This window comes from Ictidomys tridecemlineatus, chromosome 7 (assembly GCF_052094955.1).
Source record: "Ictidomys tridecemlineatus isolate mIctTri1 chromosome 7, mIctTri1.hap1, whole genome shotgun sequence".
In the NCBI taxonomy this organism is placed as follows: domain Eukaryota; kingdom Metazoa; phylum Chordata; class Mammalia; order Rodentia; family Sciuridae; genus Ictidomys; species Ictidomys tridecemlineatus.
In genome coordinates, this window is record NC_135483.1 from 155711722 (window position 1) to 155731311 (window position 19590).

Sequence of the window (19590 nt, forward strand, 5' to 3'; positions counted from 1 at the left end):
TTTCCCCATGTTTAATTGGTATTAGCTGAAGAAATGTGAATAGATTTAGATTCTACTTTTAGGTAAGACTTCTTAATAGATGGGGCTACGTGCTTGACATTTCATTACATTAAAAGGCATTTATCACTGGGTGCAGCTGATGACAGCCTGATCTTCCACCTTATAGTTCCTCATCTACCTTTCTCTCTAATGGTTTCATCTGTTGATTATTGCCCAAACTAATTTTATTTGTGTTTGTAAAATGGGATATTTCCTTTTTATATTCTTTATGAGCAAATTCCTTTCTGTAAAAATAAGAATAACTGACCTATTATCATAATACATATATTGATATATATGTCATGTATACATATATATCATATACAATAGTGTATACATTACATAACATATAAGTATGATATAAAATAGGAATCATTCATAAAATATGTTAAAATCCTTGTTTAAGACACTTCCAGCAGAAGGGGAAAGAGCAGAGCCAGAACACAGAAAAACAAATCTACCTTTTTAAAAGTAAGACAATAGTAACAACATTAACTATAATCCGATATATTTCATAGTATTTTTTTATGATTAGCTTAGGAAACTGACAAAGGAAGAATTCGAAAACAGTGCCTTTTGTTGTTCTAAAACAGTTTAAAAACCTAGTAATACTTTTATCATTGTTTGCTTAAAAAGAGTTAGGGTACATCTGAATTTTTAAACTTAGCTGCTTTTTTAAATGGTGCTTGTAAATTTTTATTTTTATTTCAAAAATCTGTTTGGGCTTATGCAAAGTACAGGTTTTTCAAATTACTTTGCTCTACAATATTCTGTTATTCAAAAAGAAGTACATTAAAAACTTATTTGGGGCCCATAATAATTTGAAAATATTTTTTTTTAATTGAGCATGGATAGTAACAAAGTATAATTCAAAATTGCTTTCCCCATTTTGGAAAAGTGTCATCTCCCCTCATAGTTACTGATGAAGATTTTTCAAAACTGAGTCATGGACTAATTACCCCATAATTCAGGGTAATTATTTATTGCATTCAGTTTTCTTATCAGAATTTTAATGCAAGTTGTGTAGCTTATCTCTAAGTGTAGCTAATTTAGATATCCATAAAATACAAAGTAAGAGCTCATAATAATAACAATGGCGAAGGTTTATTGAACACTTACTATATGACAGAAATTTTGCTATCTCCTTTCATGATTTTTCGGGATTTTTTTTTTTTTTGCAGCAATCTTATAAAGTAAGTACTGTCATCCATTTTTTATAGATACAGAAACTGAAACACACAACAGTTGTTAAATAACTTAACCTAGACTTACATGGCCAATAAATAAGCACTGATTCTAAGATTCCACTGTAGACAGTTGCTTGCATGATTAATTGACATACTCTGTCATTATTATCATCACCAGCTCTCTTATTGATTTTTGGAATATTGATTAGATGAGAGAAAGTACATATGATATTCTCCTCTGTGTGATATATCTACTCTCATAGCCAATGGATTTTTTTAACTGTTCAGAGCTGATAAGCAAAGACATTTGCTTGCTTTTTCAAAGGGTATAGGAATGTAATGAAACTGTATCATCCTGCACTATAACATAAAACATTTCTTTGCATATCTAAGACACTATCTACTGGATGGCGGGCATTCAAATGTTTATTGAAAAAAAAATGAAAAAAAAAAAACAAATGTTTATTGAGTGAATGGGAAAATGGTCACTAGTCACATCAGCTCCAACAGATACTTTTTTGCAGTGATTTATGTTATGAGGCACCCTTATGCAGCCTGAAACCCATGTGAGGGATCAGTTTGTATCCTAGGTAATTTTTGGCTTTCTAAGTATTTTGTTTGGGGCTTATATATAACGCTTAGAATCATCTCACATGCCACTTTTGGCAAACATGCCATGCTTACAGTAAACTAAAGGAAGCTCTCCCAAGCTTTGAATTGATAAATTTATAAGTTCCTGCATGAAAAAAAAAATAGATGTATGTGTAATCTATTTTGGTTATAAAACCTTGACTAGCGTTGAAAATTTGACAGGGTGGACTGGCCACTTAAATAATTTCACAGTGTGTTAGTATCTCTTTTAATGGTATAAAAAAGTATTATTTATTAAGGTTTATTTAAATTTCACATTGAATTTGTGACATTTTAAAAGATAGAAATTGTCTTTTGTCTTTTCTTCCCATCTGTATACTATATACAGTAGGTATCCTATAAAATATTTACAGAAATGTAGGCCTGGGATTGTAGCTTAGTGGTAGAACACTTGCCTACCATGTGTGAGGCACAGGATTCGACCCTCAGCATCACCACAAAAAATAAACAAAATAAAGGCATTGTGTCCATCTATAACTTAAAAAATACATTTAAAAAATATTTACAGAAATGTAAAAATCTTTCTCATAGACCTACTTTTCCCTTTATATTTTGGTTAATAATACTTTGTAAAGATCTGTGGATTGACTTTTTTCCATAAATTTTCTTATTTAAATCTTTATATTTAATAACTTACAGGATCACAATTTCTTTTTCAGTCTTCTTAATGGATCTCATTATTTAGAGGTCTTATATAAAATGACAACAGATGATCAAAGATACAGTGGGTCAACTTACCTGTCTGATTCTCGTCTTACAGCAAATGGTTTCAAGATAAGATTAATATCAGGTATGATAATGTGATTTAATATTTCCTGATTTGGAAAAACAAACCTTGTTTCAAGAGTTATAGTTGGGTTTCATAATTTTCAGGTAACATTGTTTATTTTTGTCTCACTAAAAGTCATTTTTGGCTCTCTGAAATCAACATTTCAAGATCACCTCTTCCTGAAACAAGAAAGTTTGGCATCTCTTTCAGTTCAATACCTTGCATTTGCATTTTTCTAACTAATCAAATAAATAATTTTTGCCATTGTATGACAGTATTCACACTGCCTTCTTTGTTTTCACTAATTATTAAAATATTTCTTTAGATGATAAAATAAATAAATATGTAGTCTGTTGGCATGGCTTAATAAAAATGGGTGTTTCCTTTTGGTTTTTTAGAAGTACTGCTTTACCATATAGATATGCAGCCTCAGCCATCTTAATACTTGGAGAGTGAATGGTGATTTGATTTCATGGATTTTGTAAAAGACTGATAATCCTCTTTGCTTACTATGTAAATTCATTGGGTAGATAGATAAAAAGAAAATTTATCTAAGGAGAATTCAGTTTTCCTTGCTGGCCCTTTCTCTATTCCTTTATAGTTTCCATACTGAACTGAATTCTGCCCTAACCTCCCAGATGGGTCTTATCCTATTACTTTCCCTTTATCTGGTGTCAAGGGCCACAAGGCACCATTAGGGATGACTCCAGCATCATCATTTTTGCCCCTAAACTTGTCGTACCCAAAGCCAAGAAAGAAAGGTTTTTAAAGGAGAATTTTACTGAGTCACAAAAATAAAATAAAGATCATGTGCAAAAGCATAGAACTGGGTATATAGAGAAAATGTTTTGATGTTCCAAACTTGAAACTGTTTGATTTTTGCAGTTTTAAAGATAGCTATCCTGTAATCCCAGTGTTTTGGGAGACTGAGGGAGAAGGATTACAAGTTCCACGCCAGCCTCAGAAACTCAGTGAGGCCATAAGCAACTTAGTAAGACAATGTCTTAAAACAAAAATTTTAAAAAAGAAAAAAGAACTGGGAAAGTAGCTCAGAGGTCATAATGCCCCCCTGGGTTCAATCCCTAGTACCAAAAAAAAAAAAAAGAATGAAAAAAATCTCAAAAAACCAACCTACTCAAAAGTTCAGACTTACCATCTCAGTATTAGCTATTCAGAAATGGAGTGAAGATTATATATCCAAACCTCAACTCTGTTATTTTTGGAAAAGTCATTTGGCCTTACAATTTCCTTATCAACAACAACTAATAATTTTTGAATGACTATTATATGTAGAGTGCTATTCTAAGTATTGATTAAATGTATTAATTCATTTAATCTCTGTAACAGCCTATGAAGTAAGTTCTTTTTTTTTTTTTTCTGTCTCCATTTTAATATGGAAAACTCAAGGAATGGAGAAGTTAAGTTGCCCAAGACACAGTGGTAGAACCAGGATTTGAACCCATGCAGTCTACCTTTAGAACCTAGCTATTAATGAATTTGTTATATTGTCTTCCTATTAAAATTGGAATATTTACAAAGTACTTGTGAGCACTGTACTTGGGAATGGCATTGGTTTTCAGATATTCTCTTTTCTTCCCATCATCTACTCCTGCTGTGAACTGCCTTGGAGTCATTTTTAGTTCTTCTAGAAATCTCTTCTTTGGAGTGCCTGGCATCTTTTTAATTTATTTGAAATCTGAAGCAGAATTATATGTGTATATAGAAGGTATTTTATTCCTAATCTGATTTTCTGCCTAAATAAGTGACACTAATATCAGGCATCATTTTTTTTTCATGAAAAGTGTTATCAGTATGTATTTTTTAAATAGTTAGGATAACTGTCCTGTTTCTTCTAAGAGCTTGTTCATTTTTGAGCTATCCAGTAAGTTTCTGTGTTACAGATGCTCTTAGGTCTTGACTTATCAGTAGTGGCTGTTAAATCCTATTGAATGCCAGGTGCTTTGCATGGCACTGAAGAAGCAAAAATGATTAAAATAATCACCTATAAACTGACTTGATTTGATTGAAATTAACTTGACATAGATTATCATGAGCATTATTTCCTTTGTCAGTAACAGATCAAGTGAAAGGCATTCATGTTTTCATCATCATTTTGTTTCCCCCTGCTTTGTATTGTGTTGTGTTTTTTAAAAAATATTTCTTTGTTATAGTTGGACACAATACCTTTATTTTATTTATTTTTATGTGGTGCCAAGGATCGAACCCAGTGCCTCCCACATGAGAGGCAAGTGCTCTGCCACTGAGCCACAATCCCATCCCTGTATTGTGTTTTCTTAAGGACCATTTCTCTGTCATTTAATGAGAATTTTGTTACATTGTACTGATTTTTAATTGACATTTTGCCAGTTGTCACAAAACATCTTTGGATAAAAATAAAGCATTTGAAAGAGAAAGAATCTATCTAGCTTTGAGGAAAAAAATTCTTAATGTAACCCTAAATAATTGGCTTGTTTGAACAGCTTTCTGTTCTGCTCCATAAGAATTTCATACTTTAGGAAGTGAAAACTTATCAAACCATGTATTCATTTTCCCTGAAAATTGAAAAGCATTTCACAGGATTTTAGGGAAACTTATGTCTCTAAGTTTTCCATATTTGTGTTTTGTAAACAGAGAAATTAAGTATTGCTCAATTTCCTCATTTGTGGCCAAATACTTTTAACCCATATCCACAAGGAATTCTGTAAAATGTGAATAGATTTCCAGGGCAAATTTAGTTAGGATTAGAGTTTTCAGTCTAATTATATTATAAAATTAGCAATAGGAAAAATTTTTTTAACTTTTTTTTTGATATTTTCATTTCTATATAAATCTGTAAAAAGAAGTGAGAACTAGAATATTTTGCTAGAACCTGTTTGCCTATCTGTATACTATTTCTAGTCCCATTTAAGTTCCCCTTGCTGCTCAAACTCCCTTTGAACTCTCTGTCTCATCCTTTAATGCTTGGTAGTGTATCATCTTATATTATTATTCATTTGTTACCTGGAAAAAACATTAGAATATCTGTTTAGTGTGTTACCATTGCATCTACCATCCAGTTCAAGGAATTATTACACTGTAACAGAATAGGTTAGGGATTAGATTATTGAAGCTCAAGAATCTGAAACTCTTCCAGTTATATTACACTTCTTTTTTAAAATTAATTCATTGATAGCTACCACTTGCCCCAATTTAGACTTTTTCCTTCTAGTTAACATGTTATAGATATCCATAATAAAAATATCATTACACAGACAGAGAACTAAATGAAAAGCATGTATTCTAAAGCTAAATATGATGCTTTGAAATATGTACTGTTATGAATTATCTACTCAGCTATACATCCAATCAGTTGTGTAGTTAGTTTTTATTTTAGTTTTAATTATGAAATTATTTAAAATAATTTAATAGATAACATGTCTGTTTTACATATTTTTGTAAAATATTTTGAATAAGCATTAGTATTTCATTTCCTCAATAATATATTAATAATTTACTATGTAACTTTTTATGACTTGTAAGTTAAAATAATCACAGAAATAATTCAGATCTTTAAATTAGATATTAAAACTGTGTGATAGAACTTGAAGAGGAGCAGTTGCTAAAACACTTAAATCAGTTTTATTTAATAAATATCATGGGACTTCATTTTCTCTCCAAAGTAAGAAATGTTCTAAGAAAATGTAAGGAGCAGACAGCAGTAACTGAGATTAAATTATATAAAGCACATGTGGTGTCAATGAGCTCTTATGACTTAATGTGAAATCCTATGGGAAATTACTGTTTGTTCTCCAACTTAGGAACAAAACTTTGTCCTGACTATTAAATTCTGATGAAGGTTAACTAAATGTTTTAACAGTGATTTTCTTTTTAATGACATGTTCTGGAATATAATTTTAACTAAACTAACTTGTGTGTATAATATGAATTTTTATTTTTTTCTTTTAGGTGTTTCCATTACTGAAAACCACTTAGAAATAGAAGGAATGGCTAATTGTCTTCCATTCTATGGAGTAATGGATTTAAAAGAAATTCTTAATGCTATATTAAACAAAGATGCAAAGGAAATTTATGAATGTAGACCTCGAAAAGTGATAAGTTATTTGGAGGTATGCATTATTAAATTATTAGGTTGGCTAGGTTTTAAGAAACTTAGTTATTCTTAATAAAATAATAAGTGGATTAAAGATAATAGTTTCTATAAGATTAATTTTTTGCAAGAAGGAAACACTATTTTTTTAAAAAAGACTTCATTAAAAGTTTTATGTCATAGGTTGGTTGTGGTGAACTCTCCATGGATATTTTCCTTGTAACAATATTCCTTGCGAAAGAGTCTCATGGATAAGATATTTTGTAGTGAAGTTCTATTTTTATTAGTATCCATAAATTATCTCCTTAGAATGAATACAGAATTGCTCAACCTTATACCGTATGTTTTTTATTTTTCTTTATATTTTTTATTGTTTCTTTTTGGTTATACATAACAACAGGATTCATTTTGACATAATTTAAAAAGCATGGAATATAATTTGCCCAAATTCAGTCCCAGGTTTTCCTTTTCCCTCCCCTCCTCTCTCTCCCTATTCCCTCTACTCTATTGATCTTTCTGCTATTTTACTTTAATTTTTCTTACTTTTTGATTAGTGTCTTGTGGGTATATATGATGGTGCAATTCACTGTGGTATATTCATGTATGTACATTGGAAAGTTAGGTTCTTGGACTTATTCTGTCTCTTCTCCCTCCCCCTCAGTCTATTTCATCTAGCCTACTAGTCTTCCTTCTTTTTTGGTGTAATTCTACTTTTCCCTTTCACCCTTTTTTTTCCCTCCTTTCGGCCTATCTTTTGCATATAAGAGAAAACATTGCACCTTTGGCTTTCTGAATCTGGCTTATTTCACTTAGTATGATAATTCCAGTTTATCCATTCTCACCAGCAAATACTATAATTTTATTCATATTTATGGCTGAGTAAGACTCCATTGTGTATTTATACCAAATTATCCATTGGTTGGTTCCATAGCTTGACAGTTGTGAATTATGTTACTATAAACATTTATATTGGCTGTGTTACTATGTATGCTAATATTAGATCTTTTGGATATATATCATATTTGTCTAAAAAGATGAGCAAGTAAAAGGAGAACCACGAGATAGATGGACATTAAAGTCAAAGAAAGAAAGTCATTAAAAAATTCTGACTAGGGTAATAGTTCCTAAAAGACCCTCAGGTTTTGCTGCTAAGTGGCAGTGGTAATCTTGAAGACAGCCAAATTGGCAAAGTGGTAGGGGTGTCTATAGGTGGAATAGAGGTGGGAAAATAGGCAGTAAATCAGCTGATAGTGAAAGAAAAGAAAGAGTGTGCTTAACATGTTTGTGTCAAATTGGTGGAAAAGACAATAAAAGATTGGAGAGAAGTTCTAAATGATACGTGGATGCAGATGTAAGTTTTCAACAGGAGAAACTGAATCAAGAGCAAAAGAGGGGAAGAAGAGCAAAAATATTTTTAGGTATACTTGTATATTTAATATATAAAAGATAAGTTATCTACTGTAAGTGAAGGGGTTGGGAATTTAAGAACAATAGCAAAGATCTGAAAGCCAGAGCTTTAGGTACTATAAAAAGGTCAATGAAGGAGGAACAAGAAAATTTCCAGGTGTCATTGAGGACTTAAAAGAGTTAACATTTATGTTGGAACCAGCGAGGACCACACTCTCCAACAATGTGCAGTAGAATTTGTCCAAGGATAGGGATTAGTAAAATGAATACAGTGAAAGACAGAAAATGAGTCAGACAAATCTGAACACATTATATATAAGAAACTGATAGGTTGCTGAGCTAGTATCCTTAATATTTCATTCTGTATTCTTACCTTAACGAGGGAAAGATGACTGAAGGGTGCTGGTGGATCAGGAAAATGAGACTGGAAATACTAAATGTCACAATAAAGGAAAAGAGCAGACTTGGAACAAAGGAATAGGTTGGAAAAGAGTTGGAAAAATAATGGGTGTGTGATAGTGGAGAATGTTAAAATTTAAGATCTCTAAAGTAGAATCATCTTTTTTAATCTTAAAAAGAAGCTAGCTTTGCTAACTATGCCCAAACCTATCTCAGAAATCAGCATTTTCATATTAGATTTGATGGACATCAAAACCAGTGAATCAGCAAGTCTTCTTCCTTCTACTGTCAACTCATGTCAGAAATCTATCCCTCTCTCCATCTCAAACTGTTATCACTTATAGTCACAACTTCTCATCAGGACTGCGGTGATTGTCAGTGAAACCTCTTCTCTTCTTGACCTGCCTAAAACCATACTTTGCTCAGCAGCCAGTCAGTTTTAAAATGTGAAACACATGTTGACTTTTACTTTAAAACTCTTTGATTACTTACTGTGCATTCAGATTAAAATCCCATTTGTTCACTCCATTTTAGATGTGATGTGCCCCTGCCTAACTCCCTTATCTTATTTGTCTGTTCCCTTTAATAACTACGTTGTACCCACACTGAACATGCTATTCTCTTCTCCTTGCCTGTGACGCTTTCCTTTGCATCATGATCTTTGCAGCATAGTTTATTTAAATGGAAGCTTTAATGCCTTGTCAACTAAGCCATTCCCAACCACATAATTACTATGATGTTGCCCAGTTTAATTTTGTGTATTATTTCCTCACCAAATTTTTGTCTTTTTTGTATTGTTTCCTGTGCTAGGAGATAAATTACACAAAAACAAGGATCTAATTTTTCACCATTACTTAATAAATGTTGAGCAAATTAATAAGATGAAAATAATCAGTTATTTGTCTTCTTGCTAGCTTAACATATTTTCTGCTTCAGGATATATCATTGTAAAGCATACATGACTTTCTTTTCACAGGGAGAAGCAGTGCGCCTATCTAGACAATTACCCATGTATTTATCAAAAGAGGACATCCAAGATATCATCTGTAGAATGAAGCAACAATTTGGAAATGAAATTAAAGGGTGTGTTCATGGTCGCCCATTTTTTCATCATTTAACGCATCTTCCACAACATCTTGATTAAATATGTTTAAGAAAATAAGTTACTGTTAAAATCAATATGTTCTTAAGACAAGTCCATTTCTAAACCATTTTTGTATTGTGTGTCAAATGGTTATTTTATAAATGAGGATTCACTGACTTGTTTGTATAGAAAAAAAGTTTCAAAAAATATAAAAATCTTAAATAAATATATATAAACTATTCATTTGATTCTCAAGACCAGCGTTCATAATAATTTTTAGATTCCACATTAGAAAATAAGTGATATTCCTGGGTGGTAGTTTTAGGTTAGCCCTGTGTAGGATCAATTCACACTCATTCCTCATATTGCTCATTGTATCTAAGAGAAATTGTCGATCCTGTTTAAAGTAGGATGGAGAGACAGGAGAGTTGAGAGAAAGTGATAAAATAAAATTCAGTGGAAAAAAGAAGAGTGTAACTAGAAATCCTATCACCTCCATCTTGGGAGTAACAAATTAGATATGCTACCTCTTAGTCATAGGATAATTATTGGACTTTGAAGTCAAATTTGTCAGAGAACATGGGAAGAGATCTAGATTTTTAACAAAATTTAGGTTAAGATTTTTGGTACATTTCTTCAAAAACCAGATCACACAGTGCTCCAATACATACTTTATAAAAAGTTGAAACATAATTTTTAGTATATTTGTTGTATAAAGTAAGATATGTTTTACTTGATACAGTGTCTCTGCACACCATGTTGCATAATTCTCATGGGTTGTTTTAAAATTCTTAAGACCTTTAAGTTGAGATACAAATTGTATTACCTGGAATTCTACCTACCCCAGCCTCCTCTTCTGCCAAAGTCATCCAGTTTCCCAGACCCAAGTACTGCCCCCTACCCCCTACCCCCTACCCACTATTACTCCTTTTATAAATTTGGAACATCTTCCTGGGAGTAATTCTCATTAATTGAGTAGAGGGAAGAGCTGATCACTGAAAAACACAGGATGACAAGAATTACATTACACATTTGCTCCAGCCCTGAATATATATATTCCCCTCAATATAATTTGTATTGGTCCGACAATAACCTTTTTAATCTTCATAAAGAAATCCCAACTGCAGTTGCGATTGAGACTAATCCCATGCTAGTGTTCTTTACTGTTGCACTGCCATGAGAAATAGGCCCTAGTGAATCATCTGGGTCTACATAGTACCGGCGTTTGGAGGTGAGGGGGAATATGAAAGACTCCCTTGACTCCAACTTTGAGGAGTCTTTCTTTGAGTGGGTAGATTCCGGGCTGCAAGGTCTTCTGGGGAAGTCTGGTGTGACAAAGGGGCCCCGCTGGGGCCGCTTCCACATTGATGGGCCTGCTGGCTCAGGCCTTAAAGCCCTGTGGGCGCCCCTCCGCACGACCCTGCCGTGCCCCTCCCCCCAAGCACCACCCGCGGGGCAACATGGCCGGAGCAGGCGGTGATGGGGAGGCCCTGGCACCAAGGATGGAGGTAACTGCCACCTGAGGACTGGTGGAGGTAGAGAGGGGACATCCAGGAAGACAAAAGCCTCTTTCTCAGCTACAAGTCCTGTGTAGGCATTGGTGTTAGAGGACTTAGCCAGAGAAAAGCAGTACATGGAGACCAGACACCCAAGGTGCTGAGATCCTGGCCTGGGCTGAAGGCACAGCCGTCCAAGGCATGCGGAGATGAGGCCTGCAGGCCTCGCCTGGGCCCACGTGTTATGGGAAATGTGGCTGTGCATGGTGCAACCATGACTACAAAGTTTCACTTCATGTACTGGAAAATGTTAGGCCTGAATTCAGAAGGACAAAATTTTTGTTGTTTTTATTAGCTGTCTAATTCTTTTTGATTTTATCCAGATTTTGTGGCTGAGGTTGCAATAATTAGAATCCGCCTCACTGCAGCTTCATTTCTTAACTAAAAATGTAAATGTTACCCATTTTTTCCCTGTACAAACATTTGACTCATCTCTTATTCTCATTATATTTTTGCAAGATTCTCTTGGTCTCTTTTGGAAGGAGATTAGGGAGCCTGAGCTGCTTAAATAAACACAGGTTAGGGTCTACACTTAAGATTGAAAACAGGTTAACTCTTCTCAGTACCTGCTGCAAAGGAAACAATGCATAAGAGACATCCAAGTGTTGACCACTAACAACCAGGCAAATTAAAATACCAGGGATGATATTAAAATGTTTAAATAAACTTGACTTGTTCTTAAGAGTTGGAGTATTTAGGACAACCAATGTTCATAGATTCATAGTGAGGAACAAGAATCTTTGAGGCTATCCAAGCAATTTTATACATAAGAAAATATAAGCCTAGAGTGATTAAATGATTTACCTGAAAGCACACAGCTGTTTTAGTACTCCATTAGTTCCATTTCAAATGTTAATATTACCATTAACAAAGAAAGGTAAGTACAGAAAAAAAAAATTCACTCTAGAACCAAATACAAGATAATTTGAGATTGTCAACAACTTTCTCCCTTCAGAAACTTGAATAATCAAGAGCTATTTATTATAAATCTTTTAGTAATCTCACCTAAACTTTAAAATTACTTAAAAGCCTTCACTGCTGCCTTGTGGTTGTTCTCTATGTTTAGTTGATTTGGAATTTTTGTTTCTCCTTAAATTACTACACATAAATATAAAGATCTTTTCTCTAACTTTGAAAATCTTGTCCCAGTGGTTATCAAAATTGAGAATATCAAAAAAAAAAAAAAAAGAGGATACATCAGAATCACTGGGACAGTTTATTAAGAGATTGCTAGGCACTATGCCCAAAGTTCCTGATTCTGTGGATCTAGGAGAGGGCCCAAATTTTTCATTTCTGGCTAATTTTCAGGTGATACTAATGCTACTAATCAAAGAACCACACATGGAAAATCACTACCCTATTCCATATATCAAAGTTTATCTAATAATCTGTAGTTCATTTTTTTAAGCCCATATATTTTTCTTTCTGACCCACTAAAGATCACCATGTTAATAAACAAACAAATAACAAAGGAGAAGAAGAAGAAAAGAAAGAAGGTGGGACTGGAAGAATAGGAAGTTCAGTGGATTAGACAAAGGGAGATGAAGAGAAGGGAAGAGGATAGGAATAGCAAATAGTGGAATGAATCTATCATGACTTACCTATGCACATATATGAATAAGCCACAGTGAATCTTCACATCATGTATAGCCACAAGACTAGAATCTTAGATAGCATGAGACATACTCCATGTTCGTATAATAAACTACTGTCATGTATAACTAAAAAGAACAAATAGAGGGGCTGAGGTTGTGGCTCAGTGATAGAGTGCTTACTCGGCATGTGTGAGGCACTAGACTTGATTCTCAGCTCCACATGTAAATTAGTAAAATAAAGGTCCATTGACAACTAAAAAAAATATTTTTTTAAAAAAGAACAAATAGAAAAGGAAAATACATATGCAAAAAATGTATAAATTATACAAATAAAAAAAAGAGACCTAATCCTGACTGTGCTGTTATATCACTTCTTTATCTTTGAAATTAAGATGCTGAACATGGTCTCCAATTTTCTTTCTTTTTATTATCTTGAATATTATCAGCAGAATCTGAAATAACCTTTTTTTCAATGAATTGTGTCCACATTATTATCAACCATTCTTAATTTCCTCTGAAACTAGCTCACTTTTTCATAAAATCTTTAAAATTAATGAGTGGGGGGTTGTCAATTTTTTTCATCCTGCTCAAGTTTTACTCAATCACAACAAATCCATCCATCTTTACTTTAGTTGTATATTGATTTCTTTATTTAGTGACATTTATTGAGTTTTACACTCAGTGCTGAATGAGAAGATATTCCTTGAGGGAACAAAATAATTATAATACTTTATGCTTAGTGTTATGATTATGGTTATGTAGTATATACTATAGACATACAAAGGTACCCAAATCCAATATGGAGAAACCTGTAGAATAGTGAGCTGAGTCTTAACATTGATAAGGAATTTTTCAGAAAAGAAAGATGGAAAGAATTTTCAAGGCAGGAATAACATCATATAGCAGTGCATTTGTAAGCACAGGGAATGGAATAAATGGAAGTTGGATTAGAATCATAGGTAGTAACTTGATCAGAAAAGTCCCTTAAGGATTTGTTGTGTTTTTTTTTCTTAAGGACTGTGAGAAGCTAATAAAATTTTTAAGCAAAGAAGTACAAATAGATTGCAAACATTTTAGCCAAAATATAAAAGCTGAGAGAGCCAAGTTACCAGGCTACTTAAAAATTCAATTTTTTCTTTTTTAAAAAAATATTTAATTAGGTATATATGATAGCAGAATGCCTTTGATTCACTGTACACAATTGCAGCACAACTTTTCATTGTGTACAGTATGTAGCATCATACCATATATGCAGTCGTACATGTACCTGGGGTAATAATGTCCATCTTGTTCCACCGTGTTACCTGCCTTCACACCCTCTCCCATCTCCTTCCTCTCTTTTGCCCAAAGTTAAATTCAGACAATTTGATCCAAAGAGAATGGGATAAAAGCTCTGTTAATAAATAGAGAAAGTCGAGAGTTATGGAGGCCTTCATTGCCTTGGTTTCAGTTTAGATCCCTTGGGATCCTGTCATAATAAAATTAAAGCAGAAAAGAGATCTTTTCTCCACCTGACAGCAGATTACTAGAATAGGGGTTTATTTGCCTTTCTTTTGTACATTAGGAAGTTGGTAGTTTAGATAATCTTTATAAATTCTGCACAGACTAGAAAACCCACCCAGTATCTCCTTTTTTAAAAAAAAATTACTAAATCAATGTTTAAATTTTAATCTGGGTTGTGTCTGGGGCTTTTTAAAGTCAACCTAAAATTTCTAGTTGTTTATTAAATGCAATAGTTTTTAAGTATTTTAATTGTATTTTTAAAATTTAGATCATAGAAATGAATGATGAGTTAAGAAGAAACAGGCAAGAAATTGTGAATGGATTGAACATATTTTTGGAAGAAAGTGGTATGTTTTCACAAGTTAATTTGCTATTATTTCTTTTAAAATGACATTTTTATTTTTAAACATGCTTTCATTTTATTTAGAGACATTGGTATATTACAGCAAGTTTACTTGTAAGACAGAAATACTATAATGCCAAATCCATTTTATGTATTTCACTAATAATAATAGGGGAAAAATACATGTATTTTTACATATAAATCACTAAATATATATAAGAAACTTATCATTTATTTTGAAATTCTTTGCACTTTAAAAAAAATATTTTTCTCTTAGTTTTCTTGGTAATGTAAAAATTTGTTAATACTAAGTATTTCCCCCCATGTGTAGTGATGACCCTTGATCCCAGATGAAAACAAGATTTTCCACCATGCATGGATTTTAAATTATCAGAGATGTCATTGGAGCAATCAAATTTTAGCTGTTTTATCCCAGCTACTTTCCTCATGAAAAAGATGGAAGAATACTTCATATATTCTAGATTTCTTTAGATGACAAGTTTGAGTATATTCTGTGTGTATTAGCATGTGGCCTAAGTAATGCATCTCAAACTTTAATGTGCATATGAATCTGTCTTGGCATGTTCTCATTAAGTAGATCTGGTGTAGGGTCTGATATTCTGCATTTCAGACAAGTTCCCAGGTGATGCTGACGTTGCTGGTTTGGGAATCACACTTGTTTCGCAAGACTGCACATAATCCGTTGACTAAATGCCAGGTTCTTGAAATAAACATACATTTTTTAAAAATATAGATAGACACAATACCTTTATTTATTTATTAATATTTTTTAGTTATTGTTAGACCTTTATTTATTTTTTATTTATTTATATGCCGTGCTGAGAATCAAACCCAGTGCCTCTACCACTGAGTCACAGCCCCATCCCCTTTGATTTATTTTTACGTGGTGCTGAGGATCGAACCCAGTGCTTCACAAGTGCTAGGCAAGCACTCTACCACTGGTCTACAACTCCAGCCCTAAACATGTATTTTAACTGCAAATATATATTGAAAATCAGATAATCAGATTTATGACTTATTTAGGATCTCCATTCTCTTTAGGATCTTCAATCTCAATGTAGTTTGGATTTGCATTTTCCTAATTGATAGGGATGTTGAACATTTTTTATATATTTCTTGGCCATTTCAAGTCTTCTTTTAAGAATATTTAGTTTTTTTGCCTGTTTATTAATTGGATTATTTGTTTTTTATTTGGTTTGGATTGGTGTTCCATCTTTTGAGTTCTTTATATATTCTGGATATTAATCTCCTGTCAGAGGAGTAGGTAGCAAAGATTTTCTCCCATTCTATAGCTCTCTTCCCATTCATTTCCTTTGCTGTGTAGACACTATTTAATTGATTCTATCACACTTACTAATTCTCGACTTTATTTCTTAACCTATAGGAGTCTTGTTAAGGAAGTCAGTGCTAATGCCAGTGTTGGAGTGTTGAACCTGTGTTCTTCTAGCAATGCAAAGTTTCTGGTGTAATTTCTAGGTCTTTGATCCACTTTGAGTTGACTTTTGTGCAGGGTGATACATAGGGATCTAGTTTCATTTTTCTACATATGGATATCTAGTTTTCTCAGCACTCTTTATTTAAAAAGGTATCTTTCCTTCAACATGTTTTTGGTACCTTTGTCAAGTATCAGATGACTGTATCTATGTGAATTTCTCTGTGTCTTCTATTCTGTTCCAGTGGTCTTCATATCTGTTTTGGTGCCAATATTATGCTGTTACTATAGCTCTTTAGTATAAATTGAGGTCTGTTATTATTAATGCCTTCAAGATCACTCTTCTTGCTTAGAATTGTTTTGCATATTAAGGACTGTTTTCTCTAGTTCTGTGAAGAATGTCATTGTTATTTTGATAGGGATTTTATTGAATCTGTATAACATTTTTAGTAGTATGGGCATTTTGATAATATTAATTCTGCCTAACCAAGAAGAAAAGTTCTTTCCATCTTCTAAGATCTTCAGTTTCTTTCTTCAGCATTCTGTACTTTTCACTGTAGACATCTTTCACCTCTTTGATTAGATTTATTCCCAAGTATTTTATTTTTAAAGTTATTATGAATGGAGTAGTTTTCTTGATTTTTTTCTCAGCAAATTTATTATTGAAATGTATAGGAAAGTTATTTATTTTTATATATTGATCCCATATTTTGCTACTTTGAATTTATCAGCTCTACAAATCTTCTGGTAGAATATTTTGAGTTCTCTAGGTATAGGATCATGCTTTTATCAAATAGATAGTTTGACTTCTTAATTTTCTGTTTGTATTCTCTTAATTTCCTTCTCTTGCATGATTTCTTTGGCTAGAGTTTCAAGAACTATGTTGAATAAGAGTGATGAGAAAAACATCCTTTTCTTATTTCTAATTTTAGAGAAAGTCCTTTCAGATTTTTCCCATTCAGTGTGATATTAGCTTTGGGTTTGTCACAAACAGCCTTTATAATTGTTGAGCAATTTCCTTCTATTTCTAGTTTCTCTACCATTTTTAACATGAATGAATATCGAATTTTATCAGTCTTTTTCTGTATCTATTGAGATAATCTTGTGATTCTTGTCCTTAGTTCTATTTATGTGGTGAATTCCATTTATTGATTTGCATATGTTGATCCAAACTTGCATCCCTTTGATGGAACCCACTTGATCATGGTGTACTATCTTCTTACTGTGGTTTTTAATATATCTTATTAGGGATTTTTAGTTATTGATTCTTAAACAGTAGTTTCTTAGGGCACTCTCCTTTAAGCTTTACTTTTTTCTTTTTTCCATATTTTATTGGTGCATTATAATTAATCATAAGTGTGGGATTCACTGTTACATATCTGTACATGCACACAATACAACAATATAATCTGGTCAATATCATTTCCAAATATGAATGTTACTTCCTTCAAAAGGAATGATTTTAGTGTCATTTAAAAAAATATTCAGATGCTGGGGAGATAGCCCAGTGGTATAGTACCTGCCTAACATGCATGAGGCCTTGAATTCAATCCCCATCACCACATAAAAAATAAAAACAACAACAATTAAAAAATGATATTTAAAAATATTCATTTACTCAGTATTTACCAAACATATATCAAAAATACCCTAAGAGATTCCAGACACAGGGCAATTCAAAATTAAGTACATGTAATCTCTGCCCTTGTGAATATTTTAGTCTGTTAAGAGAGAAAAGTTCACAAATAACTATATTCAATTTGATGGTAAGTGAGAGGAATAAAAATGTAGAGGAGGATATGACTAAATATCAAATCACTTCAGCAAAGGATAGGGCTAGGGATGTAACTCAGTGATAGAGTGCTTGCCAAGAGCCCTGAGTCTGATCCCTGGCACCACCAACATAATAACAAAAAACAGAGAAGGATGTTCAACTTTCTGAAGCTGAAAGATTATTGTTGTTTTTAAATTAGAAACTGGAGAAGACATTCTACAGGGAGCAAAAGGATAGAGGGGAGAGAGATGAAACCTGTTCAGATTACCAGGACAGCCCAGGTATAACATTCTTTGCAAGAGGGAGAAATTCAAGCCAAGGTAGAAGGCTTTGCAGTACTTACATATATAATTCATAAATTAAGGTAGTGATCCTAGAAATTGAAAGGAAGAAAACAGTACTAGAGATAGACTCAATAGGGATTTAGTGTCTGCTTAAACATTTTTTGGAGGCATCACAGGCATTACAGGTGACTCAATTTGAATCTTATGTACATGAATTCTAGTACCAGTGGGGAAGTCTATATTGTATAGAAGGAAAGTGGTAGAAGGGTCTGGGTTCAATAGAAATAATTCTCTAAGAAAATGAACCTATTTGCCGTATGCATTTTTCTTCTTACATTTGATATTAGACCAAGAATGACTTTAGCTGTTGGTTTTAAAAATAAAAATTAGTGTGACTATTCATGTTTTGTATAAACAGAATGTATACTTATATAATTACACCTAGAATCTTTGAAAGGTAAGCGACTTTGCAGAAGTTTATGAGTAAATAGAAATGATTTTTTTAATATTTATTTTTTAGTTGTAGTTGGACACAGTACCTTTATTTATTTATTTTTATGTGGTGCTGAGGATCAAACACAGGGCCTTGCATGTGCTAGGTGAACGCACTACTGCTGAGCCACAACCCCAACCCCTAGAAATTATTTTTTATATCATAATATATTTATGAAGAAATGGGTTAAATACCACTATGTATGAAATATTAATATAATTATATATATTGTTATATTACCACATATAGAATATAATATTATTTCTTAAGCATGTTTCTTAGTCCTTTTTTTCTAATGTGAAATTTTTTGATGACTCTTATTAAGTTGTGTCTTATAGAGTAGATATCTATAGATTTTTTTCTGCTTTACTCATATCTTTTGGATGTAGAATTGATATCCACGTCTTCAAATAAAATCTTTAAGTTCACAGAGCTCACTGAGTTTCAATGATGCTTGAAACTTCTTCATAAATTTTAGCTGTTTCTTCTCCTCTCTCTTTCTTTAGGTCTCCTCCAGACCATACCAGACAATTATGTTTTATTTATGAAATCCTCTTTCTACTTTTAGTTTTTATCTTACATTTGTTTCTTCTTCTTCTTCTTGTATATTATTATATATTAGACTATAAATATATTGTATTGTCATGAGCAACTAATTAAAAAAATATTTCATTATTACAATAACATTATTGGATTATGTTATATATTAGTATATATTAATATTATTGGAATGCCTCAGATACTACATATAGTAATAACATAATTATATTATAAAATATCTTATACTACTATGCAAAGTATATTACTTTTTTATTTTTTAAAAATTTTAGTTGTCAATGGACCTTGATTTTTATTTATTTATATGTGGTGCTGAGAATTGAACCCAGTGCCTCACACATGCTATGCCAGTGCTCTACTTCTAAGCCACAACTCCAGCCCACTTTATTATTTTTTATGCTTTAAAAA

General features: G+C 32.5%; 2 protein-coding genes across 10 annotated transcripts in view; both read left to right on the forward strand.

Annotated features, from left to right (window-relative positions):
* Pms1 (PMS1 homolog 1, mismatch repair system component) overlaps nucleotides 1-9864 on the forward strand; it is a 96158-nt gene extending 86294 nt beyond the window's left edge. For 8 of the 9 annotated variants that reach the window (XM_013358203.4, XM_078017717.1, XM_021725762.3 and 5 more), the window contains 3 exons: nucleotides 2537-2667; nucleotides 6592-6752; nucleotides 9516-9864. In XM_013358203.4, coding sequence (XP_013213657.1) covers nucleotides 2537-2667; nucleotides 6592-6752; nucleotides 9516-9683 — 460 coding nt within the window. In that variant the 3' untranslated portion in view covers nucleotides 9684-9864. The remainder of the gene's footprint in view (nucleotides 1-2536; nucleotides 2668-6591; nucleotides 6753-9515) is intronic. The other variant, XM_078017718.1, reaches the window with a different exon arrangement.
* Nucleotides 9865-9983: 119 nt separating this feature from the next.
* Nucleotides 9984-19590, forward strand: part of LOC144365588 (uncharacterized) — a 39270-nt gene continuing 29663 nt past the window's right edge. Inside the window, exons 1-2 of the mRNA XM_078017723.1 lie at nucleotides 9984-11131; nucleotides 14546-14624. Coding sequence (XP_077873849.1) covers nucleotides 10991-11131; nucleotides 14546-14624 — 220 coding nt within the window. The 5' untranslated portion in view covers nucleotides 9984-10990. The remainder of the gene's footprint in view (nucleotides 11132-14545; nucleotides 14625-19590) is intronic.